General features: G+C 41.2%; 1 protein-coding gene across 1 annotated transcript in view; it reads left to right on the forward strand.

The window, feature by feature from the left end:
- NUP160 (nucleoporin 160) overlaps window positions 1–27,759 on the forward strand; it is a 74,218-nt gene that overhangs the window by 29,101 nt on the left and 17,358 nt on the right. The window contains exons 10-27 of the mRNA XM_023215617.3: window positions 1,188–1,272; window positions 2,551–2,619; window positions 4,642–4,725; window positions 5,018–5,188; window positions 7,272–7,371; window positions 7,634–7,799; window positions 8,254–8,381; window positions 8,459–8,619; window positions 12,267–12,400; window positions 13,969–14,039; window positions 14,758–14,917; window positions 16,375–16,444; window positions 17,419–17,517; window positions 18,980–19,099; window positions 22,423–22,518; window positions 22,624–22,718; window positions 22,812–22,908; window positions 23,002–23,107. Of these exons, the coding sequence (XP_023071385.1) occupies window positions 1,188–1,272; window positions 2,551–2,619; window positions 4,642–4,725; window positions 5,018–5,188; window positions 7,272–7,371; window positions 7,634–7,799; window positions 8,254–8,381; window positions 8,459–8,619; window positions 12,267–12,400; window positions 13,969–14,039; window positions 14,758–14,917; window positions 16,375–16,444; window positions 17,419–17,517; window positions 18,980–19,099; window positions 22,423–22,518; window positions 22,624–22,718; window positions 22,812–22,908; window positions 23,002–23,107 (2,012 nt within the window). The remainder of the gene's footprint in view (window positions 1–1,187; window positions 1,273–2,550; window positions 2,620–4,641; window positions 4,726–5,017; window positions 5,189–7,271; window positions 7,372–7,633; window positions 7,800–8,253; window positions 8,382–8,458; window positions 8,620–12,266; window positions 12,401–13,968; window positions 14,040–14,757; window positions 14,918–16,374; window positions 16,445–17,418; window positions 17,518–18,979; window positions 19,100–22,422; window positions 22,519–22,623; window positions 22,719–22,811; window positions 22,909–23,001; window positions 23,108–27,759) is intronic.

Here is a 27,759-nt window from a genome sequence, read left to right on the forward strand (position 1 = left end):
AACCCGGGAGACGGAGGTTGCAGTGAGCCAAAGTCATGCCATTCACTCCAGCCTGGGCAACCAAGCAATACTCCATCTCAAAAATAAATAAATAAATAAATAAAAATAAATAAACTAGCCAAGTGTGGTGGCACATTGCACCTTAGACTGAGGCAGGAGGATTGCTTGAGCCTCAAGAGTTCAGGCTTCAGTGAGCTATGAATGTGTACTTTTTTTTTATGTGTATGAAATTATAACACAATTTAATGTTGATTATATCTAATATTAGATATATTTGGTATCTAATATTTTTTAATATACATGATATTAGTTTGCAAACTTTAGGTAGTTAAAAATACATTTCACAAAACAATTTTTGGCTGGTCCCATGATAATGGATCGTCAGAACTTTACGTTAGTGTCACTAAAGTTGGTATACAGCCCTCCACTGCTAAATTTGACTGGCAAAAAATAAAAAACCCTTTTGAAGCAAACACTTGTCTAACCCCTGAAACACCTGTAGAGGATCCCTTGGGACAGAGCTTGAGGACCACTGAACTGATTGAACCCTCTGGGTCCCTGATAACCCTAGAGCCTAAGGTAGAATTCTGGGAATGATTGCCCCCCTCAGGTTGGCCTCAAGCCATACCTCAGAAGATAAAAAAGTACTCCTTATCGATGGCGTTTGAGCAAAGTAGTCAGAAAGCACAGGCTGCAGAGTTGGAGCAGGGTTGGAATCCTAGTTGTGCAACTTACCAACTGTGATAAACCCTCAGCCTCACTCGCTACATCTGTGAAATGGGAGTACTATATCCTTGAAAGAATTGTAAGGCATACATGAATAATGTCTAAAACTGGATCTAGCGTAATATCTAGCAAATAGTAAATGCAGAATAAAAGTTAATTAGTCTTTGTATTTGATATCTTAGTGTTAAAATGACATTAAAGATTATAGACTTGGCATCTGAAACAATGAGTTTCAATTTTAGGAAGGTACTTACTAAAACTTGGTAAGAAAACTTGTATAAAAACTAGGCTCTGCTAAAAATGTTTCTTTCTTATTTAAACAAAAAAATGTTTTTAGTAGAATCAAGCAGTCATTGCAGGGGTTCCGTGATGGGGTCCTCCCTGCCCAGATACTGCCAACAGCATGCATTTCATTTTTAGTGATCATTTCTATATAAACTGGTGGACTTTTTTGTCTCTAGTAATGTTGCAGGTCAGTGGAATCCAGTTTTTATGCAGCCTCTGCCAGAGGAAGAGATTGTCATCAGAGATGATCAAGACCCCAGAGTAAGTAAATGCTCAAATGTTATATAAGGGAATGATTTACCTTGATCTGTTTGTTTGTTTGTTTGTTTGTTTTGAGACAGAATCTCACTCTGTGGCCCAGGCTGGAGTGCAGTGGCATGATCTCGGCTCACTGCAACCTCCACCTCCCAGGTTCAAGCAATTCTGCCTCAGCCTCCCGAGTAGCTGGGGCTACAGTCATGCACCACCACACCCAGCTAATTTTTGTACTTTTGTAGAGATGGAGTTTCACCATGTTGGCCAGTCTGGTCTCGAACTCCTGACCTTAGGTGATCCGCCCACCTCAGCCTCCCAAAGTGCTGGGATTACAGGCGTGAGCCACTATGCCCGGCCAAATTTCTACATGTTTAAGGGACACCCTCAGGATAAATAAAAAAGTTTTCAGTTGATGCCTTAGTGTTAAAATGACGTTAAAGATTATGGGCTTGGGATGATCTGAAACAATGACTGTTTGCAGGAGTAGAAACCATACTTTAAAAATCTTAAACTGAAATTTCAGTTACTACATTTTTAATCCCAAGAGTTTGTTGGTGGTAGTTATTTATTGTTCCAGTTAACTACTGGCACTTGGCTTTATATGCTGATTACTAAAATTCTTGTTTTTTTCCTTCATTTCGGTCATTTTATCATCTATCAAAAGCTCAGTAGAAGGAAGGAAACTTGAATGACTGTTAGTGAGAATTACTACTTGGGGGCAAATCTGGTTTAGGAGAGTTGGTCAAAATCATTAGGCAGTATGAGGTTTTTCCATGTTCTCTCTACTTCATTTCCCTACTTGTGAGAGTTTATTGCTGTCTGTTTTGTTTGCATATAATACCTATTATTACTGGTTCCATTTCTTTTACATGTGAGTCATAAAATGAATACTGTTCATTTTATGAATACCATAGATGGTGTAGAAACCAGCTTCGTTTACTTGTTCTCTTACCAATGTACATCACCAATAAACTAGATTTGCTTCTTCTATTTAAGATTGGCATTTGACAAAGCTTGTTTTCTGCTGAAACCCAATGAAGCTCTCAGTGAGGAACACACCATTTTAAGTATAGTACCTCTAGTTGACTCAAAGACATTGCAGTCTGAACTTCCAGTGTGAAAACATGGAACCGCATTAGTTATTGCCCACCTATAGAAGGGCAAAATGGCAATGTTCATATAGTAGAAACTCAAACTTTGGTGTTATGTGTGAATTTGGTGTTATGTGGTGACTTCCAAATTTTGTTTAGGACGATAGTAACTTTTATTTTAATATTCTAACAGGAGATGTATCTGCAAAGTCTTTTTACACCAGGACAATTCACAAATGAAGCTTTATGTAAGGCTTTACAGGTCAGTAAAAACATATTTACTGTTTATTTAAGACTATTTCTTATTTTATTATGTATTATATAATTAATAATTACTACTAAGTTTTTGCATATGTTAAACACTGAGTGTACTTCTGTATTTCTACATATGTGTGTTTGTAAATACTTTTATAATTTTTTTAATGTTCTTTCCATTAAATATAATATTCCTGGTGGAGAGGTTGGGAGGGGACCACTTTCCCAATAATCCCAGCATGACACATGCTGGAGTTAAAAAGAGAAACCTCTACCTACAGTATTGTAAAAAGATACCATACTACACTGCATACTTAAAGTGTTTTTTGTTTAGTTTTGGTTATACTGTTCTAACCTTTTTATTAGGACAATGAAGGTCTGACTTGGTTCAAATTCAAGAAACTCTTGGCCGGGCGCAGTGGCTCACGCCTGTAATCCCAGCACTTTGGGAGGCCAAGGCAGTTGGATCACAAGGTCAAGAGATTGAGACCATCCTGGCCAACATGGTGAAACCCCGTCTCTACTAAAAATACAAAAATTAGCTGGGCGTGGTGGTGTGTGCCTGTAGTCCCAGCTACTCGGGGCTGAAGCAGGAGAATCTCTTGAAGCCAGGAGGCAGAGGTTGCAGTGAGCCAAGATTGCACCACTACACTCCAGCCTGGTGGCAGAGTGAGACTCCGTCTCAAAAAAAAAAAAAAAAAAAAAAGAAAGGCTTTTAGCTTCCAATTCATAGTATAAGAGAAGCCCAGTGCTTTACAAAAAGATTCTTTGGCCAACAGTGGTGACTCACATCTATAAACCTATAATCCCAAAACTTTGGGAGACTGAAGCAGGAAGATCACTTGAGCCCAGAAGTTTGAGAGCAGCCTAGGCAACAGAGGGAGACCCTATCTCTAAAAAAAGAAACAAAAAAAAAAAAGAAAAATAGCCAGGTGGCATGCACCAGTGGTCCCAGCTACTCAGGAGCCCTAGGTTGGAGGACAGCTTTAGCCCAGGAGGTAAAGGGTGCAGTGAGCCTTGATCATGCCACTGCATTCCAGCCTGGGAAACAGAGTGAGACCCTGTCTTTAAGAAAAAAAAAAAAAAAACAGAAAGGGTTTTTTAAGGTTACGAAGGCTTCTGGCCGGATGCAGTGGCTCATACCTGTAATCTCAGCACTTTGGAAGGCCAAGGGGGTGATTTGCTTGAGCTCAGGAGTTCAAGACCAGCCTGGGTAACATGGCAAGATTCCCATCTCTTTTAAAACAACAAAAAAGTTACACAGACTTTTTTTTTTTCCTTTGAGGCAGAGTCTCGCTCTCTTGCCCGGGCTGGAGTACAGTGGCACAATCTTGGCTCACTGCAACCTCCTCCTCCTGGGTTCAAGTGATTTTCCTGCCTCAGCCTCTCGAGTAGCTGGGACTACAGACGCATGCCACCACACCCCACTAATTTTTGTAGTTTTTAGTAGAGACAAGGTTTCGTCATATTGGCCAGGCTTGTCTCGAACTCCTGGCCTCAGATGATCCACCTGCCTTGGCCTCCCAAAGGGCTGGGATGACAGGCATGAGCCACTGCACCCAGCTTGCATAGGCTTCTTTAAATTACTACTTAGCTTCATGGATGGATATAAAATACAATAACTCATATAACTGAAAGTTATATTAGAATCTTCTAGTCTGACCTCCCACATAAAACAGAAATGCCTTCTGAGGCTTTTGTGATAGTTAATTCAGCCTTTAATTGTCTCTACCTCCACTGACCACTGTCTCACTACCTCTTGTGGGAGTTATTATTCCCAAACTGTATCATTGAAAAGGAAGCCTCTCTTCTATAAATCAACCCTTCAGGTATTTTAAGAATCTTTCCAGGTCATCTTTGTCCAGACTAAATACACCCAGTTTCTTCACTTTCTCTCAGGTGATGTGTGTTCCAGGTATGCCAGATCTCTATTATATAGTTTTACATTGCCTCCATGTCTTCTAAACTGAAATATTTTTCATTCAGTTTTGGCTATTATATAGAAGTCTAAAATGTCTTTTAATGTTAGATTTTCTGCCGAGGAACTGAGAGGAATTTGGATCTTTCCTGGAGTGAACTGAAGAAAGAAGTTACTTTAGCTGTTGAAAATGAGGTGAGGTTTGGGTAGAGAAAGAGTAAGAATTCCCTCCATCTTGATATAGGGCAGATTGGTACTGAGGAATTATTGGAATTCTTCACTTGACCTTGTTCGTTGGAAGTACAAATGTTTGAAACCTTTTAACTAGAGAATCAGATACGCATTTGCATATTCTATGGCCTTTGATACATAAGGAATATTCATTTGGCTGTAGCTTAGTATAATGATATTGGACAATTATATTTTTTGTGGACAAAGATCCTAAATGGCATCAAAAGTTTAATTTCTTTCATTTCTTCTTTGCCAGCTTCAAGGAAGTGTAACAGAGTATGAATTCTCCCAGGAGGAGTTTCGAAATTTACAACAAGAATTCTGGTGCAAGTTCTATGCCTGTTGTCTTCAGTATCAAGAAGCCGTCTCTCATCCACTGGCCCTACATTTGAATCCACACACAAACATGGTGTGCCTGCTGAAAAAAGTAAGCGCACTGAAGCATGGAGAAGACCTCGAGACAGTTCAGTGGCTGTTAGAATCAAATGCCTTCAGAAAACAAAAAGTTCAGTGGGTCTTGCCGAATGTTAGTCTGCCGAATGTTGCGGTTAGCCTTTATGACTTTGCATTTGTATTTTTTCCCCTAAAATTGTGATTCATTCATTTAAATAGTTTTCTGTGTTATTATCTATGCTTTTTTTGTATTTTATTGTATTTATTTACTTTTTTTTTGAGTTGGAGTCTTGCTCTGTCACCCAGACTGGAGTGCAGTGGCATGATCTCAGCTCACTGCAACCTCTGCATCCGGGGTTCAAGCAGTTCACCTGTCTCAGCCTCCTGAGTAGCTGGGACTACAGGTGCCTGCCATCACGCCTGACTAATTTTTGTATTTTTAGTAGAGATGAGGTTTCACCATATTGGTCAGGCTGGTCTTGAACTCCTGACCTTAGGTGATTCACCTGCCTCAGCCTCCCAAAGTGTTGGGATTACAGGTGTGAGCCACCACACCTGGCCTATTTACTTTTTATATTGAAATAATTTCCAACTTAAGGTAGGAGTTGCAAGAGTAGCACAAAGAATTCCTGTATGCACTTAACCTGGATTCATCATTTGTTAACTTCCATTTGTTTTTCTTCTTTCTCTAAACATAGTTTTTCCTGAACTGCTGAAAAGTTAGTTGTAGATATCATGCTCCTTTATCCTTAAATATCCTTAAATATTTCAGCATGTATCTAAGAACACGGATATTAAATAACCACAACCCAATTTAAAAATCAGGTTATTTGATATTGACGTAATATACAGTTTATATTCAAATTTTGCCAAATATAATATATATATAGTTTATATTCAGATTTTGCCAATTGTGCCCATAATTTTTTTTCCTGATCCAGCATCCAATTTTTTTTTGTTTGTTTTTGAGAGGAGTCTTCTCTGTCTCCCAGGCTAGAGTCTAGTGGTGCAATCTCTGCTCACTGCAACCTCCGCCTCCTGAGTTCAGGCGATTCTCCTGCCTAGCCTGCAGAGTATCTGGGATTACAGGCATGCGCCACCACGCCTGGCTAATTTTGTATTTTTAGTGGAGATGGAGTTTCGCCATGTTGGCCAGGCTGGTCTCAAACTCCTGGCCTAGGTGATCCACCCGTCTCGGCCTCCAAAAGTCCAAGATCCAATTTTTTTTTTTTTTTTTTTTTTTTTTGAGACGGAGTCTGGCTCTGTCGCCCAGGCTGGAATGCAGTGGCTGGATCTCAGCTCACTGCAAGCTCCGCCTCCCAGGTTTACGCCATTCTCCTGCCTCAGCCTCGTGAGTAGCTGGGACTACAGGCGCCCACCACCTCGCCCGGCTAGTTTATTTTGTATTTTTTAGTAGAGATGGGGTTTCACTGTGTTGACCAGGATGGTCTCGATCTCCTGACCTCGTGATCCACCCTTCTCGGCCTCCCAAAGTGCTGGGATTATAGGCTTGAGCCACCGCACCCGGCCATAAGATCCAATTTAATATATATATTTAGTTACTGTGTCTCTTTAGCTTAACCTCAAACTGTTATCTGCGTTTGTCTTTCATGAGAATGACATTATTTGAAGACTATGCTTGTTTTTTGTTTTTTTGGGGTTTTTTTTTGTTTGTTTTTTTGAGGAAGGATCTTGCTGTGTCACCCAGGCTGGAGTACAGTGGCACTCTTAAGGCTCACTGCAGCCTCAACCTCCCAGGCTCAAGTGATCCTCCCACCCCAGCTTCCCTAGTAGCTAGAACTAAAGCTACGTGCCACCACACTTGGCTAATTTTTTTTTTTTTTTTTTTTTTTTTTTAAAGAGATGGGGTTTCATCATGATACCCAGGCTGGTCTTGAACTCCTGGGGTCAAGTGATCCTCCCACCTCAGCCTCCCAAACTGCTGGGATCACAGGTGTGAGCCACTGTGCCCAGCCAAGACTACACCTATTGTTTTATAGAGTGTATTGCAACTTGGGTTTGTCTCGTGTTTCCTCATGATAAGATGCACATCTCAATTATTTTATACCTTTAAACTTTTACTGAAAAAAATGTAACTGGAAAATTTGTTTTCCCAGGGGTACCTGTCTTTCCTTATTCCCTCCTCCTTAGTGGATCATTTGTATCTCCTGCCTTATGAGAACCTTTTGACAGAAGATGAGACAACCATATCTGATGGTAATAGTAATTGTTACGTCCATATTTAATCCCCTTCCTACATAAACCCTATGCTTCGTTTCACATGGATACAAAAAATTTTGATTGCCACACCTGTCTTGGTCACTTCACCACACCACAAATACTATAGTGAACACTTAAGAGACCAAAGCATCTCTGATACCTCAGATAGATATCTTGTCATTTAATTATTAACATTTTAAGGTAGTATCAATCAATAGTCATTGGCTTAAGACATAAATTAACTTTCTCTTCTTTGTAGATGTGGATATCGCTCGGGATGTCATATGTCTTATAAAATGCCTCCGGCAGATTGGAGAGTCAGTAACTATGGATATGTCCGTTATAATGGAAATGAGTTGTTATAACCTACAGTCTCCGGAAAAGGCTGCAGAGCAGATTCTGGAAGATTTGATCACTATTGATGTGTAAGGAGAATTAGGGTAAAGTGCATTTCCTAATGGAAATTCAGCATTTTTAGCTGCGAAGTTGGGATTTTAATGTATGTTCCAGAGTGTACAAAGTAGTAGCTTAAAGTCAAACTGATGTGCCATGATTCTAAATACATATTTCTACTTTTAACAGAAAATTTAACACATGACTTCAAGTCTGGAAATAGACTTGTAAAATATGCTTTAACAATTAACTGAGCTAAAAATTCTAAAAGGCAAAAGTATTCTTCTCACATTTGTTTTGTGTGTTGTTTATGAAAAACTGAGAGGAAATTTGCTATGTAGAGGGACTGTATCTTGTATGCCAGAGTGATTATCTTCATTCCTTTATCTGCTTCTCTTGTTTCATAATGTTTTTAGCTTATAGGACATATAGAACTTGTCTTACGTATTCTCAGTGGTAATAAGAGTTTTGTAATTGTCTTTATAGAGAAAATGGGATGGAGGATATTTGTAGTAAACTGCAAGAAATTAGGAACCCAATCCATGCAATTGGACTCCTTATACGGGAAATGGATTATGAAACTGAAGTGGAAATGGAAAAGGGATTCAATCCAGGTAAATGACAGAACAACAAATGTGCCTCTTTGATTAAAACAATGATGCATTCAACACCACTTTTCTTCTTTTTACAGCTCAACCTTTGAATATTAGAATGAATCTTTCCCAGCTCTATGGTAGTAGCACAGCAGGGTATATTGTGTGCAGAGGTGTGCATAAAATCGCCAGTACTCGTTTCCTGATCTGCCGAGATCTTTTGATCTTACAGCAGCTGTTAATGAGGCTTGGAGATGCTGTAAGTACTGCTTGAGGGAAAACTTGTAAAATCTAAAACCTGGTATAAGCCTACAAGCACTTAGGAGCAAAATGTCAGCCCTACTAGCACAGATACTTTTGTCTTGGTTCACCGCTTTATTCCCCCAAACTTGGCCTTATGAGGTGCTCTATCAATATTTTTGAATTAAGAATGAATAAGCATTGTAATCCTTGTGAGATTAAAGAGTAAGAGCATATATGGAGGGGATAGTGGGGAGGGAGAACATCAGGAAGAATAGCTTAATTCTGGGCCTAATACTTAGGTGATGGGTCTAATACTGGGCCTAATACTTAGGTGGGCCTAATACTTAGGTGATGGGCCTAATACTTAGGTGATGGGTTGATGTGGGCCTAATACTTAGGTGATGGGTTGATGTGCAACAAACCATCATGGCACACGTTTACCTACGTGACAAACCACATCCTGCACATGTACCCCGGAACTTAAGAGTTGATTAAAAGAAACATATATGAAGCAGATTGCTTTACTCTTAACCTTTGTATGTGTAGTAGTGGAAAATTATCCCAGGTTGGCTCTCCCAAAATGTAGTTTTATTAGTAACTATGAATGTGGTAAAAGTATCCTTTAGTATGGAGGAAGAAAAAAGAAAACTCTCTTTTTTTTTCCCCCTCTCTCTTTTTTTTTTTTTTGAGACAGTCTTTCTTTGTCTCCCAGGCTGCAGTGCGGTGGCTTTAGCATTCTCCTGCCGCAGCTTCCTGAGTAGCTGGGATTACAAGTGTGTGCCTCTGCACCTGGCTAATTTTTGTATTTTTAGTAGAAACGGGATTTTGCCATTTTGGCCAGGCTGGTCTTAAACTCCTGACCTCAGGTGACCCACCCACCTCGGCTTCCCAAAGTGCTGGGATTACAGGCGTGAGCCACCTCACCTGGTGTAAGAACTCTCTACAGTGCAAGGCTTACCCTAAACACAGTTTTGAGATGCAAGTTTATCTTTGTGGTCCTCCTAACTCCATTCTGTGCTTTCTTTTTCATTCTGTTCTTCTTAGACCACCAGACTCTTGTTGCTAATTTATAGTCCTAATCACCCACCCTACTGAATGTCCCATGCTGAGAAATTATTTTTCTGCCCATAGTCAGACGTCCAATTTTTTTTCTAAGTCAATAATATCATTTGAGCCTATCAAGGAAGCAGTCTAGTTAAACCAATTCATATTAATGTGTAAATAGCCAAAAGTCCTTTGGGGCTCCCATTTTAATTCTGACTTAAAATGTATAAATGTACTTACACATTTTAAGTCAGAATGTATTAATTCAGGCCGGGCACAGTGGCTCACACCTGTAATCCTAGCACTTTGGGAGGCTAAGGTGGGCAGATCACTTGAGGCCAGGAGTCGAGACCAGCCTGGCCAACAAAGGAAAACTCCATCTCTATTAAAACAAAAAAGTTAGTAGGGTCTGGTGGCACACTCTTGTAATCCCAGCCATTCAGGAGGCTAAGGCATGAGAATTCCTTGAACGCAGGAGGCAGAGTTTGCAGTGAGGCGAGATTGCACCACTGCACTCCAGCTTGGGTGACAGAGCGAGACTGTCTCCAAATAAAAGAAAGAACTTACTAACCTAGATACATTGCTCATGGTAGAATTTCAAGCAAGAGTAAGATAAAGGCCAGGTGTAGTGGCTCATGCCTGTAATCCCAGCATTTTGGGAGGCCAAAGTGGGCTGGTTGCTTGAGCCTAGGAGTTTGAGACTAGCCTGGGCAAACCCTCATCTCTACAAAAAATACAAAAATTAGCCGGGCATGGTGCAGCAAGCCTGTAGTCCTTGCTACTTGAGAGGCTGAGATGGGAGAATTACCTGAGCTTGGGAGGTTGAGGCTGTAGCGAGCTGTGATTGCCTCACTGCACTTCTGCCTACATGACAGAGTGAGACCCTATCTCAAAAAAAAAGAAAAAAAAATTGGGAAGATAATTTGTTTAAGACCACCAAGTTGAAAAGGGAACCTTTCCTGAAAGTCACTTAGGTTGTTTAGCCTTTACTAAGTTCTTTTTGATCTATGTAGATTCTTCTATTTTTTTTCGGGTTTTTTGTTTTTTAAATTATAACTTTTGTCAATTTTTCTGAACACAGAAGTAATAAGATATTCATTGTAGAACCTTTACAAAATATATGTAAGCAAAAATTTTAAAAATGTGTAATTTTCTATCCAGTGATTACTACTTAAATTTTGCTATATACCTTTTTTTCCATGCAAATTCTTTTTGGTTTGTTTGTAAAATTTAAAGAAACTACATAGTATTTTTTGTAATCTGGGTTCTGTTCTTCCAATTTATAAATCTCACCAACATTTTTCTTTTTGTTGCCAGTTTTTCCCTTATGTCCATAATTTTCTGCACATCTTTTTTTTTTTTTTTTTTTTTTGAGAGCCTTACTCTGTAGCCCAGGCTGGAGTGCAGTGGCGCAATCTTGGCTCACTGCAGCCTGCAGCCTCCACCTCCTGGGCTCAAGCAGTTCTCTTATCAGCCTCCCTGGTAGCTGGGATTACAGATGCTTGCCACTACACTGGCTAATTTTTATATTTTTAATAGAGATGGGGTTTCGCCATATTGGCCAGACTGGTCTCAAACTCCTGGCCTCAAGTAATCTGCCTGCCTTGGCCTCCCAAAGTGCTGGGATTACAGGTTTGAACCACCATGCCTGGCCACTTTCTATAAATCTTTAATTATATCTCTAGGATAAATTCTAAGAACTAGACTTTGGTCTACAGGTTATGCACATTTTAAGTCTTTTGGTAGTACTGCCAAATTTGCTTATAATGGTCATACCTATTTTTTTACCCAACACCAGCAGTATATGAGAGAATTTAGATTTCCCTGTGTCTCTTCAATTCTTTTTTTTTTTTTTTTTTTTTGAGACAAGGTCTCACTTCTGCTGTGCCCAGGCTGAAGTGCAGTGGCTCCATCTTGGCCCACTGCAGCCTCGATTTCCTGGGCTCAGTTCAGCCTCCCACACCAGCCTCCTCAGTATCTGGGATTACAGGCACATACCACCATGCAGGCTAATTTCTTTTTTTGTTGTTGTTGTTTTTTTTTGTTTTAGACAGAGTCTTGCTCTATCACCTAGGCTGGAGTGCAGTGGCACAATCTCAGCTCACTGCAACCTCCGCCTCCCGGATTCAAGCAATCCTCCTGCTTCAGCCTCCCAAGTAGTTGGAAATACAGGCCCCTACCGCCATACCTGGCTAATTTTTGTAATTTTTACTAGAGACAGGGTTTCACTATGTTGTCCAGTCTGGTCTCAAAATTTTGGGCTCAAGTGATCTGCCCACCTCAGCCTCCTAAAGTGCTGAGATTACAGGTGTGAGCCACTGTGCCTTGCCCTCTTGTTTAATTCTGAACCCACAGGTTTAATGAAAGTTAAGCTTTTTGTTGTTGGTTTCTTTTCATCATCAGCTTCCATTACGTGGTGAGCTGTTTTTGATTATTTTTTGACTGTTAATGTTTGGGAAGATATTTTGCCACTTGCTACTGTAAAATGTAAAACATATTGCTTTTACAGTATTGTGACTTTTGTATTTGTTATTTTATTTTACTTCCACCTGAGCCATAAGAGTTACCATTACTAATTGCTATAATTTCTTGTCCTACCCACCCACCCATAATGTATAGGTGATTTGGGGAGCTGGTCAGCTCTTTCAAGCTCAGCAAGACCTACTACATCGAACAGCTCCCCTACTCTTATCTTATTACCTTATTAAATGGGGAAGTGAGTGCTTGGCAACTGATGTTCCACTTGACACACTGTGAGTTCCATTATCCCAGTTATTTAAAATGTAAATTGTGAGTTTAATTATTTTTCCTATTTTCTGAAAGGGAAAAAGTGATAGTGTTTTGTTTTGTTTTGTTTTTGAGACAGTCTTGTTCTCTTTTGCCCAGGCTGCAGTGCAATGGCATGATCTCAGCTCACTGCAACCTCCGCCTCCCAGGTTCAAGTGATTTTTCTGCCTCAGCCTCCCAAGTAGCTGAGATTACAGGCACCCGCCATCATGCCCGGCTAAATTTTGTACTTTTGTAGAGATGGGGTTTCACCATGTTGGCCAGGCTGGTCTCAAACTCCTGACCTCAGGTGATTCGCCTGCCTTGGCCTCCCACAGTGCTGGGATTACAGGCGTGAGCCACCGCACCCAGCCAGGAAAAAGATTTTTAACAGTATGCTATAAAATTATATGCCGTTAAGATTCAGAGATCTAGGCCGGGCGCAGTGGCTCAAGCCTGTAATCCCAGCACTTTGGGAGGCTGAGACGGGCGGATCAAAAGGTCAGGAGATCGAGACCATCCTGGCTAACATGGTGAAACCCCGTCTCTACTAAAAAATAAAAAAAAATAAAAAAACTAGCTGGGCGAGGTGGCGGGCATCTGTAGTCCCAGCTACTCGGGAGGGTGAGGCAGGAGAATGGCGTAAACCCGGGAGGCGGAGCTTGTAGTGAGCTAAGATCCGGCCACTGCACTCCAGCCTGGGCGACAGAGCAAGACTCCGTCTCAAAAAAAAAAAAAGATTCAGAGATTTTTTGGTGCCTCTACTTGTTAGAGGTTGAAAGCAACTTATAAGAATGAAAATAATAAGTCACATGTAATTGTAGACTGTATGTATGTGTACAGATAAGTTATGTATTATATATACTTATGTATTATACATTTATATGTACATATAAGTCATGTTGAATATAAAATAAGATGAAACCAGAAGGAAAGACCATACACAAAACGTTATGCTACTTATTTTAGGTAGGCTGAGTTTCTTTATAGCCGAATCCAAGAATTACAAGATTCACTTTTTTTTTTTTTCTTGGAGATGGAGTTGTGCTCTTGTTGCCCACGCTGGAGTGCAGTGGTGTGATCTCAGCTCACTGCAACCTCCACCTCCCTGATTCAAACAATTTTCCTGCCTTAGCCTCCAGAGTAGTTAGGATGAGAGGCGCCTGCCACCACACCTGGCTAATTTTTGTTATTTTTAGTAGAGGCGGCATTTCACCATGTTGGCCAGGCTGGTCTTGAACTCTTAACCTCAAGTGATCCACCTGCCTTGGCCTCCCATAATGCTGGGATTACAGGCATGAGCCACCACACCTGGCCGAGATTCACATTTTCAATAAGATAAACCATCCTGTTTCCTCCGGCTCCTCATTGAAGGGTCAAAAAGTGATATTATGGGCAACAATCTATAATGATTTCCAATTTTTTTTGTGCTTTCAGTGGAGTTTTTATTTGCAATTTATTAATTACATTGACAGTGTTCTTAGTAGAATAGCTTGTAGAAGTAATGTTTAGCATAGGAGAATTTACTAAGTTGTCTTTTTCCCTTTTCTTACAGGGAGTCTAATCTCCAACACTTATCAGTACTGGAATTAACAGACTCTGGTGCTTTAGTGGCAAATAGGTTTGGTAAGGAGTGGACTATGTACACATTTCATTTTAAACTGGGGATTTACTGCATATTCATTAAAGTGGTCTTTTGCCACCTTTGCCATAGAAAGGTTGGCTAGGCTCTTTGCTTCTTACTCAGAAGGCATGAGTAAGCTGTGGCCTGAGATCTCCGTTTGTGGCATGGGGTCTGTGAAACTGTAGTACCAGATCAGGCGTATGTTAAGGATATTTTACATGTATATATACACATATATATATATGGCTGCTTTCCCATTCTGTTTATGCTCCAGTGATTAATTTAACAAAGTCATTAAAAATTTTATTAACATTTATGGTAACTTTGTAATCTTAGTCAACAGATATTTAAAAGTATCCCTCATGTTTGAAAACCATTCTGGAGAATTTATTTTGTATTGTTCTGGTATAAAAGTTGAAATCCTGGGGCTAATTGTATTTATCATGAAGAATTTCTAGGGAAGGCACTTAAGTGTTGTGAGATCAGTGAAAAGAAATGACTATAACTTTGATGTGAATGGTGTTTTCATTGCATTTTTATAGTGCTTCACAATTTACAAACTACTTTTATTTATGGTGCCACTGGATATATACCCATGATACATTTCCTCTTTTGAAGTGCTAAATTGTTTGTTACAGGCATAAAATGAATTGAAAGACTATTTTAATTGAAAATTGATATTACCACTACACAAAATTTTCATAACTTTTTATTTTTAAGTATCTAGTCCTCAGACTATTGTGGAGTTATTCTTCCAAGAAGTTGCAAGAAAACACATTATATCTCACCTCTTCTCTCAGCCAAAGGCACCTCTGAGCCAAACTGGATTGAACTGGCCTGAAACAATTACTGCAATTACCAGTTATTTATTGCAGCTTTTGTATCCTTTTATTTAAGAGCCAGTGAAAAGCTCCCTTCTGGCCGGGCATGTTGGTTCACACCTGTAATCCCAGCACTTTGGGAGGTGGAGGTGGGCTTATCACTTAAGGCCAGGAGTTCGAGACCAGCCTGGCCAACATGGTGAAACCCCACGTCTACTAAAAATACAAAAATTAGCCAGGCGTGGTGGCCTGCACCTGTAATCCCAGCTACACCGAAGGCTGCGAATCGCTTGAACTTGGGAGGCGGAGGTTGCAGTGAGCCAAGCTCACAACACCACACTACCACACTCCAGCCTGGGCAGCAGATTGAGACTCCTCAAAAAAAAAAAAAAGCAGTTATTTTCTATCTAAATAGTCTAAGGTTCTTATTTTGCCTATGTAATGAAATACCTGGGTCTGTTTTAAGACATTATTCACCCGGGCTCCATGGCTCACTCCTGTAATCCCAGCACTTTTGGAGGCCAAGGTGGGAGGGTCACGAGGTCAGGAGATTGAGACTATCTTGGCTAACACGGTGAAACCCCATCTCTACTAAAAATACAAAAAAAAATTAGCCGGGCGTGGTGGAGGGTGCCTGGAGTCCCAGCTACTTGGGAGGCTGAGGCAGGAGAATGGCGTGAACCCGGGAGGCGGAACTCGCAGTGAGCCAAGATCACACCAGTGCACTCCAGCCTGGGCGACAGAGTGAGACTCCGTCTCAAAAAAAAAAAAAAAATTCTTCATTCAGCTGGGTGCAATGGCTCATGCCTATAGTCCTAGCACTTTGGGAGGCCTTAGCTGGGCGTGGTGGCATGCGCCTGTAGTCCCAGCTACTCAGGAGGCTGAGGCAGGAGAATCACTTGAACCCTGGAGGCAGAGGTTGCAGTGAGCTGAGATCATGCCCCTGCACTCCAGCCTGGGCAACAGAGTGAGACTTTCTCAAAAAAAAAAAAAAAAGACATTATTCATTCAACAAATATTTGTTGAATGACTCTATATGCAGGTACCATGTTATGTGCTGGATGTCCACTGGCACCAATACTGTGTTCTGCAGTACACCAACTGGAATTGAAAATGAACACCCAGGAATGAAATACAGGCTTTTACAAATTTATTTATTTTTAGAGACAGGAATCTTACTGTGTTTCCCAGGCTGGTCTTGATCTCCTGGGCGCAAGCAGTCCTCCCACCTTACCCTCTCAAAGTACAGGGATTGCAGGAGTGAGCCACCATGCCTGTTGAAATAGATGCTTTATTGCGTAGTTACCTGAGTTCTAAGCTCTGTAACAAGTCTCCTGGTATATATGTAACTGTTTAACTGTATTCTAGTGATGATGAAAGAACATGTGCTTGGCCAACTTTTCATCCTTGTTTTTGTAAATTAAGCTATTTTATGGACTTTTCTGAATTTGATGCCCAATATATGTGTTTAAGATTTGCCAACAAAAATTAAGAAATCTCCTTAACCAATGACTAGATGGCCTAGCAATCCTGGTTGTCTCTTTCTAGAATGTTTGATGGGAAATTGTCAATATGTACAATTGCAGGTGAGTTCCTTTGAACATTTCACATCTACACATTCTTGTAAAGCATGGGATTGCTGAATTTTTTTTCTTTGTAAATGTGAACTGCATTTTAAAGAACCACAATAATTTAAACTTGATTATGCGAAGACATACCCCAAAGACATTATTCTCTATTTCTGTACCATCCTGAACTTGCTTGATCTTGTCTGATCTACGAAGGTAAAGAGGGTTGGGCATGGTTAGTACTTGGCTGAGAGAATACCTGGTTGTAAAGGCTTTTACAGAAAGTAATAAAGTAAATTTTTAAAGAGAGAGATTTTTCTCTACTTCTCTGGACAGTATAATTCCTAACATGATTTTTTTCTAGAGTATCTTTTTTTTTTCTTTTCTGAAACGCTGGAGTATGGTGGCATGATCTTGGCTCACTCCCGGGTTCAAGCAATTCTCCTGTCTTAGCCTCCCGCGTAGCTGGGATTACAGGCTCATGCCACCACGCCCCGCTAATATTTTTTTTTTAGTAGCGACGGGGTTTCACCATGTTGGCAAGGCTGGTCTCAAACTCCTGACCTCAAGTGATCCACCCGCCTCCCCAAAGTGCTGGGATTACAGGCATGAGCTACTGTGCCGGCCTCTAGAGTATCTTTTTAAGAAATTAACTCTGCTAGGTTTTCTTTATAGTAATACAAATGTACTATTGTTTTCATATAAATCCTTTACTGGAATCTAGTCATTGAACCAATAAATACCAAAAATTGGAAAACTGCTGAGGTGTAAAGTATGTGTATGTGTGTTACTGAACTCCTGTTTGTGTAAGGAAAGGGGGAATGAATGAGGAAGGAAGGCAACGGGTAGGTTTGAATCTCAGAATTATGTCAGGAAATAAAACATTTGTTCAAATGCTATCTTTTCATCCTCTGTGAAGAAGAACTTGGGAATGAGTATCTCCTTAAGTAACATTTATTTTCTAATCAGAAAGCACCTTTTATGCCTTTAAGGATTATATTCAACGGCTCCATCCCTGGTGTCAAGTCAATGTTGGTTCCTGTCGATTTATGCTGGGAAGGTGTTACCTAGTTACAGGAGAAGGACAGAAGGTAAACTACATTTGAATGGTAAATAAACTTTAACACAAGGAAGTTGCTTAGCTTCCATTTGACTAGGTTTTAGGGGATGGGAGACATAGAATTCTCTAGACAAAGTTAAAGAAGACTGTACTAATGTCAGTCAAAAGCATAATATACATGTGAGGACTATTTACTTTCTTGTATTCTGCAATTTAGATAAGACTCAGGAACATAAGAAAATATTGCCACTCTCCTGCCCCTGTGTGTTTTTAGAGATTCCTTTTGTTATTACTATTATTATTTTGTGGAATCAGGGTCTCACTGTATTGCACAGGCTGGACTCAAGCAATCCTCCCACTTGGCCTCCCCCAGTGCTGGGATTACAGGCATAAGCCATCGCATTTGGCCAGGGTACATTTTTATAAATCAAATTTATTTACTTATTTTATTATTTCTTTTAGACAGGGTCTTGTCACCCAGACTGGAGTGCAGTAGTATAATCATGGCTCACTGCTGCCTCAACCTCCTGGGCTCAAGCGATTCTCCCACCTCAGCCTCTCAAGTAGCTGGGACTACAAGCACGTGCTACCATTCCTGGCTGATTTTTAAATTTTTTGTAGAGATGGGGTTTTCCCATGTTGCCCAGGCTGGTCACGAACTCCTAGGCTCAAGTGATCTGCCCGCCTCAGCCTCCCAAAGTGTTGGGAGTACAGGCATGAGCCACTGTACCCAGCCCAAATTTACTTATTAATTACATTTTTTAAATTGTTTTATGCTGCTTTTTTCTCATTATGGTAGTTTACATTTTTAATTTTTTCCCTGATGTTCTATTATATAAATTTTCAAACAGACAGGAAAGTTTAAAGACTTTTACAGTGAACAGTATTTACCTATCACTCAAATTCTACAATTGTTAACATATTGCTACAGTTGCCTTATTATGTATGTATGTGTCAATCATCTTATTAAGGTTTACTTTCTTTTTTTTTTTTTGGAGACAGTCTTGCTCTGTCACCCAGGCTAGAGGGCTGGAGTGCAGTGGCATGATCTTAGCTCACCACAACTTCCGCCCACCAGGTTCAAGAGATTGTACTCACTCAGCCTCCTAAGTAGCTGGGATTACAGGTGCATGCCACCACACCCGGCTAATTTTTGTATTTTTAGTAGATACGGAGTTTCACCTTGTTGGTCAGGCTGATCTCAAACTCCTGACCTTGTGATCCACCCGCCTTGGCCTCCCAAAGTGCTGGGATTGCAGACATGAGCCACCACACCTGGCCAATGTTTACTTTTTAAAGTTAAATGTGAGATACATTTTTAAAAACATGAATGCATCACACAGAATTCAGATGTGTCAGAAACTGTGCATATAGTAGACCATGTTAAGTAATCTTGTTTCTTTTTTGGCTTTCCTTTGCATGTGAACCCCTGATTTATAGCACCTGGAATTGGAATGATCTGTTACAAGTTATTTTATATTTTATTTCTCCAGGCTCTGGAATGTTTTTGTCAGGCAGCATCTGAAGTAGGCAAAGAGGAATTCTTGGATCGCTTGATTCGCTCAGAGGATGGGGAGATCGTGTCTACCCCCAGGCTGCAGTATTATGACAAGGTACATCGTGTCTTGGTTTGGCCTTATACTACCCTGTGTAAAAACACATCTGAAATATATCGCTTTGCTATTTTTGGAGAAAAATACTACCAAAATTTAGTTGCTCCCTGAATTTCCAAATTTAAGTAAAATGAATTTGCCTAGAGAAATTAAGGCTGGGCACGGTGGCTCATGACTATAATCCCATGACTATAATCCCAGCACTTTGGGAGGCCAAGGCAGGCAGATCACCTGAGGTTAGGAGTTTGAGACCAGCCTGGCCAACATGCCAAAACCCTGTCTGTACTAAAAATACAAAAATTAGCCAGGCGTGGTGGCGGGTGCCTGTAATCCCAGCTACTTGGGAGGCTAAGGCAGGAGAATCACTTGAACCTTGAGGTGGAGGTTGCAGGGAGCCAAGATCATGCCGCTGCACTGCAGCCTGCGTGACAGAGCAAGACTCCATCTCCGAAAAAAAACCAAAAAGAAATTAAAGAAACATATTTTACGTTAACATTTTCCCCCAGGATCTATAATTAGGGTTAAATGGTGAAATTTGATAAATATTTTTAACTGAAATGAAATTTTCATCATGATATTTTATTAGCCCAGTTGCCATTAGAATTTTATTACTTGATTTGCACTCTATTAGTCTTGCTGATATTTCTGGGAATTGACTAGTAATGCTGTATTTAGCCTTAGTTTATAATTTGGACTTGAGGGTCCTCTTGACCTGTTTCCTGCCCTTCTTTCCTCTGGTCACTCCATTGTAACAGTGGTGCCCTTCTTACTGTCTCATTCAAGCCAAGCGCGTGCTCTGTTCTCTCAGGGCCTTTCTGCCTGCTGTGCTGTCAGCCTGAAATGCCCTTCCTCACACGCTCATTCCACTCAGGTCTCTGTTTATCTGTCACCTCCTCAGATAGTGCCCTCTGCCTGGCCTGTGCAGAAGAGCTTTTTTATTCATCCTCTTGTGCACACTTCCAGATTGTATACATTTCACCATACTCGATTTCATATTTTAGACTACTGTTTATCTGGATTTCCCACCAGAAAGTAAATGCCACAAAAGCAGTCTTCACTGTGTTAATTGCTTATTAGATAAATGAATTTACACTGAAGTAGATTTGTAGCTCTTAATAACCCTTGGCCGGACGTGGTGGCTCACACCTGTAATCTCAGCACTTTGGGAGGCTGAGGTGGGCAGATCACAAGGTCAGGAGTTTGAGACCAGCCTGACCAACATGGTAAAACCCCATCTCTACTAAAAATACAAAAATTAGCCATGGTGGTGTGCACCTGTAGTCCCAGCTAGTCAGGTGCCTGAGTCAGGAGAATCACTTGAACCTGGGAGGCAGCGGAGGTTGCAGTGAGTCGAGATCATGCCACTGCGCTCCAGCCTGGATGACAAAACAAGACTCCACCTCAAAAAAAAAAAAAAACCCTCTACTTTCCTACTAATGACAATTCTTTTGAATTCCAGTCCAGCCTGGGTGACAGAGTGAGACCCTGTCTCAAAATTTTAAAAAAGTATTATATGCTCTATATAATCGTATATACTATACTCTTTTTTTTTTTTCTTTTTTTGAGACAGAGTCTATCGCCCAGTGCAGTGGTGCGATCTGGGCTCACTGCAACCTCCATCTCCCAGGTTCAAGCAATTCTGCTGCCTCTGCGTCCCAGGTAGCTGGGATTACAGGTGTGCGCCACCACACCCCCACTAATTTTTGTATTTTTGGTAGGGACGGGGTTTCACCATGTTGGCCAGGCTGGTCTCGAACTCCTGGCCTCAAGTGATCCACCTGCCTCGGCCTCCCAAAGTGCTGGGATTATAGACATGAGCCACCGTGCCTGGCCATGCTATACTTTTGATACGACTGGCAGCACAGTAGGTTTGTTTACACTAGCATCACCACAAACGTGAGCAATACATTTTGTTGCGGTGGCTATGATGTCACTAGAAGATAAGAAGTTTCCAGGTCCATTATAGTGGGTGCAGTGACTCACGCCTGTAATCCCAACACTTTGAGAGGCTAAAGCAGGAGGATCACTGGACCCTAGGAGTTTGAGATTAGCCCAGACAACATAGGAAGACCCTATCTCTACAAAAAATTAAAAAATTAGCCAGGCATGGTGGTGCCTGCCTGTTGTCCCAGCTACTCAGATGGCTGAGATAGGATGATCACTTGAGCCTAGGAGGTCGAGGCTACACTGAGCTATGCAGTCCAGCCTGGGCAACAGAGCAGGACCCTGTCTCAAAAAATTAATAAAAGTAATTGTAAAACTTTTTATTTTATCTTCATCCTTTATAAACTTATATTTTGGATGTGTCATACATATGTATTAGAGAATTGCACATATATGAGATAGGGAAATGTGCATGGTTAGGGGAGCGTGCAGACGTTGATAGGGTAGACAATCAAAAATGTCAGGCCGGGCACAGTGGCTCACACCTGTAACCTTAGCACTTTGGGAAGCTGAGACAGGCAGGTCACCTGAGATCAGGGGATCAAGACCAAACTGACCACCATGGTGAAACCCCATCTCTACTAAAAACACAAACAATTAGCTGGGCGTGGTGGGGCATGCCTGTAATCCCAGCTACACAGGAGGCCGAGGCAGGAGAATCACTTGAACCCAGGAGATGGAGGTTGCAATGAGCTGAGATCACACCATTGCACTCCAGCCTGATTGATAGAGACCTTGTCTCAAAAAAAAAAAAAAAAAAAGGATTATGTCAGTCATTTAGCAAATTATCTTTAGGGTTTTTATAAAACTGTGGTATTAATTTAATATTCTTTACATTCATCTGTGACTTGAACAGTTAGTAGTGAAATTGTATCTATTCTTTCATTCAACAAGCTTTTTTTTTAAAATAGAGATGGGGTCTCGTCATGTTGGTCAGAATGACAGGTGTGAGCCACCAGACCCAGCCTCAACAAGTATTTACGGAGAGACTACTGTATACTAGGCACTGAGGATAGAGACAGGGTCGTGCTGTACCACCCAGGCTGAATTGCAGTGGCAAAATTAAAGTTCACTGCAACCTTGAACTCCTGGGTTCAAGCAGTCTTTCCACTTCAGCCTCCCAAGTCGCTACAACTACAGGTGCATGCCACCACACGCAGCTAATTTTTTTTTTAAATTTTTTGTACAGATGGGGGTCTTGCCATATTGCCCAAGCTGGCCTTGAACAATCCTGCTGCCTCAGCCTCCCAGAGTACTGGGATTGGAGTTGGAGCCACCATGCTGGCCTACTTACCTTTCTCAATAATTTTAAACCATAATTTAGTTTAAAGTGCATTACCATATTAATTTTAACTGAAATTTCTTCTATTTCTTGTTAGGTTTTACGACTACTAGATGTCATTGGTTTGCCTGAACTGGTTATTCAGTTGGCTACATCGGCCATAACTGAAGCAGGTGATGACTGGAAAAGTCAGGTAAGAATTGGCTACAATTTGGTTGTTTTCTTTAAGGTTTGTTGTGGTTGTGGTATGTTCATTTATATTGCTCTTTTTGATATTTGATCTACATTTGGTATTTAGGCTACTCTAAGGACATGCATTTTCAAACATCATTTGGATTTGGGTCACAATAGCCAAGCATATGAAGCCTTAACCCAAATTCCTGATTCCAGCAGGTAATTTCATGATCTTTTTTAGAGAAGACAATTTACCAACTCTGTTTAACCTACTAAGATAGTTTGCCCTCATATTCCTTTCTTTCATTCTAGGCAATTAGATTGTTTACGGCAGTTGGTGGTAGTTCTTTGTGAACGCTCACAGCTACAGGATCTTGTAGAGTTTCCCTATGTGAATCTGCATAATGAGGTAATTTTAGTTATTCAGTGATGGCTTTCAGCAAGTATGGTGGTTGTCATGATTGCTACTGACTTAGTTATCTGATTGCTTCCCCTTCCCTAGGTTGTGGGAATAATTGAGTCACGTGCTAGAGCCGTGGACCTTATGACTCACAATTACTATGAACTTCTGTATGCCTTTCACGTCTATCGCCACAATTACCGCAAGGGTGAGCAATGTAACCAGACAGTATCTTGGAGACAACCTTATTACTTTAATCATGTTTTACCAAAATATTGTGTGTTGGACTTAGGTAATTTTTAATATGTGTTTAAGTACAAGATTAGCTTAAACCTTTTGAAGATTATCTTGAAGATACGCCCTTGCTTCCATTCTAGAACTTTCTCAAGGCGTTGCCACTGAAATGGCATTCTATTTGCATCTTCTGTCCAATTATAAAGGAAATTAGCACCGGGCGCAGTGGCTCACACCTGTAATCCTAGCACTTTGGGAGGCTGAGGCAGGTGGATCACCTGAGGTCAGGAGTTCGAGACCAGCCTGGCCAACATGGCGAAACCCCTTCTCTACTAAAAATACAAAAATTAGCCATACGTGGTGGCAGCCACCTGTAATCCCAGCTACTCAGGAGGCTGAGGCAGGAGAATTGCTTGAATAGGGTGGGGCGAGGGACAGAGGTTACAGTAATCCAAGATCACGCCACTTACTCCAGCCTGGGCGAAAGAGCAAAACTCTGTCTCATAAATAAATAAATAAAGGAAATTAGCTTTTTCACTAGAGACAGCATGAAGTTTTGAGACTGGTTTTGAGTACCTGTGCTGTTTTACCATTGACCTTCTCCCTTTCCACATTTTAGTTCTTAGAGCAAAATTCTGACTGCTTAAATGTGCTTAGGTTATGCCTATAATAGATGGTAGTCCGCATTAGCTATGGTTAGATTGTCCCACATCGCCTCAATTAAATGCCAAATCCTTAAAGAGGGGACTAAAATTTACATTTAGGGCTGAGCATGGTGGCCCACGCCTGTAATCTCAGCACTTGAGGAAGCTGAGGCAGGTGGATCGCTTAATGTCAGGAGTTGGAGAAGCAGCCTGGCCGACATGGTGAAATCCCCTCTCTACTGAAAATACAAAAAATAGCTGGGCATGATGGCGGATGCCTGTAATCTCAGCTACTCAGGAGGCTGAGGCAAGAGAGTCACTTCAACCCACAAAGTGGAGGTTGAACTGAGCCAAAAATATGCCACAGAACTCCAACCTGGGTGACAGAGCGAGACCCTGTCTCAAAAAAAAAAAAAAATTACGTTTAGAAGTTATCAAATGATATGCTGGTGAATTCTTTTTTTCTTCATTCAACTTTTTAATTTAAAATTTGTCGCCGGGCTTGGTGGCTCAAGCCTGTAATCCCAGCACTTTGGGAGGCCGAGACGGGCGGATCACGAGGTCAGGAGATCGAGACCATCCTGGCTAACACGGTGAAACCCCGTCTCTACTAAAAAATACAAAAACTAGCTGGGCGAGGTGGCGGGCGCCTGTAGTCCCAGCTACTCGAGAGGCTGAGGCAGGAGAATGGCGTAAACCCGGGAGGCGGAGCTTGCAGTGAGCTGAGATCCGGCCACTGCACTCCAGCCCGGGCGACAGAGCAAGACTCCGTCTCAAAAAAATAAAAAAATAAAAAAATAAATAAAATTTGTCAAGTCTACAGAACAGTTAAAACATTAATGCAATGAACATCTCCCTATATACCTTTCACCCAAATTCCCCAGTTGTTAATATTTTACATCATTTTCTTACCTCTCTCCTCTTCCCTCCTTTCCTTTTTTCCCCCTTCCTTCCTTCCTCTCTCAATATTTATTGATTTATTTACTTGTTTGTTTTTGCTGGTCTTTCTAAGAGGAAGTTAAAGACATCATGATTTTTTTAATGTCATCGGTTATTAGGTTCTTCTTAAGACATTTAGAACACCAGTTTGTGAGGATAAATTCCATTTGTCAGGGCAGACACCGACCGCAGGTAGCCCTGGAGCTGAGGAATAGCTTTGATTTTTGGTAAAATTTGTGAGTCCACAGCTTTCTGATTGATCCTGCTCTGCTCTGTAATCTCGTATTTCTCTTTTTCAGTGTTGAAGATCTTACCTACCTGGTGTCTGGGCTTCCACAGCTGCTGCTTTTTTTTTTTTTTTTTTGAGATGAAGTCTCACTCTGTCACCCACGGTAGAGTGCAGTGGCACCATGTCTGCTCACTGCAACCTCCACCTCCCAGGTTCAAATGATTCTCCTGCCTCAGCCTCCCAAGTAGCTGGGATTACAGGTGCCAACTACCACACCCAGCTAATTTTTTTATATTTTTAGTGGAGACGGGGTTTCACCATGTTGGTCAGGCTGGTTTTGAACTCCTTACCTCAGGCGATCCGCCCGTCTCTGCTTCCCAAAGTGCTGGGATTACAGCCATGAGCCACTACACCTGGCCAATAATGTTTTTTATAGCACATCCCTCCCAGACTGCCCTTACCCTGGATCTAGAATACACACTGCATTTAGTTGTGCGATGTCTTTAGGCTCCTTTAATCTGGAGCCTCACTTTGCCTTTGATGACATTGATATTTTTGAAGCATGTAGGTCGGTCATTTTTTTTTTTTTTTTTTTTGAGACGGTGTCTCACTCTGTCACCCAGGCTGGAGTGCTGTGGCTGGATCTCAGCTCACTGCAAGCTCCGCCTCCCGGGTTCACGCCATTCTCCTGCCTCGGCCTCCCAGGTAGCTGGGACTACAGGCGCTGCCACCTCGCCCGGCTAGTTTTTTTTTGTAGTTTTTAGTAGAGACGGGGTTTCACCGTGTTAGCCAGGATGGTCTCGATCTCCTGACCTCGTGATCCGCCCGTCTCGGCCTCCCAAAGTGCTGGGATTACAGGCTTGAGCCACCGTGCCCGGCCAAGTCAGTCATTTTTGTAGAATGTATCTTAATTTGGACTTACGTTATCAATGAATTATTTACCAGAACAGCTAAAATGAAAGGAATGTGAGATTGTTTTAAGATTATATTTTACAATATGATCACCGTGGAATGTCTTAACATTTTTGTACCATTTTTACTTAAAATTTTCTTTGGTTTCTTGCTGATTTTCATTGGAAAAAAATAGATAGAGTTTATCATAGGCAGGTTCTTAACATTCCTAATAGTAAAACATATTTGCATATTCTTTATTTTCTTGAATCATATAGGAAGGGAAATATAAATTATTCAAGATCTCTCAGTATCTGCTTTAACAATAACATTTTATCAACCTGCTTAGTACCAGTTTAGCAAGATTAATGTTCAGGTTTTTCTAGAGCAAGACTGTTCTAAAAGTGCCTTACATACTGCAGGTGTTCAAAAATATGTGTTGAAATGAAAAATAGTTTTATTTGAAAACTGAAAGAATTTTTAATGATATTTTTAATTTCTGGAGTCCCATGCCGTCCCAGAACAGTGGACTTTTCAGTATTATAAAAATGAGAATCTTTTTTTTTTTTTTTTTTTTTTTTAAGACAGAGTCTTACTCTGTCAATCAGCCTGGAGTGCAGTGGCTCGATCTTGGCTCACAGCAACCTCCACTTATGGGTTCAAGCAATTTTCCTGTCTCAGCCTCTCGAGTAGCTGGGATTACAGGCGCCCACCACCATGACCAGCTAGTTGTGTTTTTTGTAGGTTTTTTTTTGTTTGTTTTTTTTCTCGAGACAGAGTCCCGCTCTGTTCGCCTAGGCTGGAGTGCAGTGGCATAATCTCAGCTCACCGCAACCTCCGCCTTCCCGGGTTCAAGCGATTCTCCTGCCTCAGACTCCTGAGTAGCTGGGACTACTGGCATGTGCCACCACGCACGACTAATTTTTTTGGATTTTTAGTAGAGAGGGGGTTTCACCATGTGTTGGTCAGGCTGGTCTTGAACTTCTGACCTGAAATGATCCACCCGCCTCAGCCTCCCAAAGTGCTGGGATTACAGGCGTGAGCCACCACACCTAACCCCTAATTTTTGTATTTTTAGTAGAGACGATGTTTCACCATGTTGGTCAGGCTGGTCTCGAATTCCTGGACTCGGGTGATCTGACCACCTCTGCCTCCCAAAGTGCTGGGATTACAGGCGTGAGCCACTGTGCCTGACTGAGAATCTATGTTCTTAAGCAGAATATCCAAACATCTCTCAGTCCTGGGCAGGTATAGGTGACAATGTGGCTGAGACTAGCTCTATAAACTAGTCTTCTGCACTTGTTATGGTAATGTAGTATCTACGTGTCAAAAAAAATTTTTTTTCTTTTTTTGTTTTAATTGTGGTAAAATACACATAACATACAATTTACTGTCTTAACCATGTTTGGGGTTTTTTTTTTTTTTTTTTTTTTTGCCGGAGTTTTGCTCTGTTGCCAGGCTGATGGAGTGCAGTGGCATGATCTTGGCTCACTGCAACCTCCGCCTCACAGGTTCAAGCGATTCCCCTGCCTCAGCCTCGCGAGTAGCTGGCACTACAGGCGCATGCCACCACACCCAGCTAATATTTTTTTGTATTTTAGTAGACACAGGGTTTCACCATGTTGGCCAGAACGGTCTCAATCTCCTGACCTCATGATCTGCCCATCTTGGCCTCCCAAAGTGCTGGGATCACAGGCCTGAGCCACCGCGCCCGGTTATTTTAACCATTTTTAATTGTACAGTTCAGGAGTGTTAAGTGCGTTCACAATATTGTGTAACCCATCTCCAGGACACTTTTCATCTTGCAAAACTGAAGCTCTGTACCCACTAAACAACTACTCCTTGTTCCTCCCAACCCCGATCCCCTGGCAACCACCATTTTACCTCCCATCTGTATGAATTTGGCTACTTGAATCATATAGT

The sequence above is a fragment of the Piliocolobus tephrosceles genome, chromosome 13 (assembly GCF_002776525.5).
Source record: "Piliocolobus tephrosceles isolate RC106 chromosome 13, ASM277652v3, whole genome shotgun sequence".
Taxonomy (NCBI): Eukaryota; Metazoa; Chordata; class Mammalia; order Primates; family Cercopithecidae; genus Piliocolobus; species Piliocolobus tephrosceles.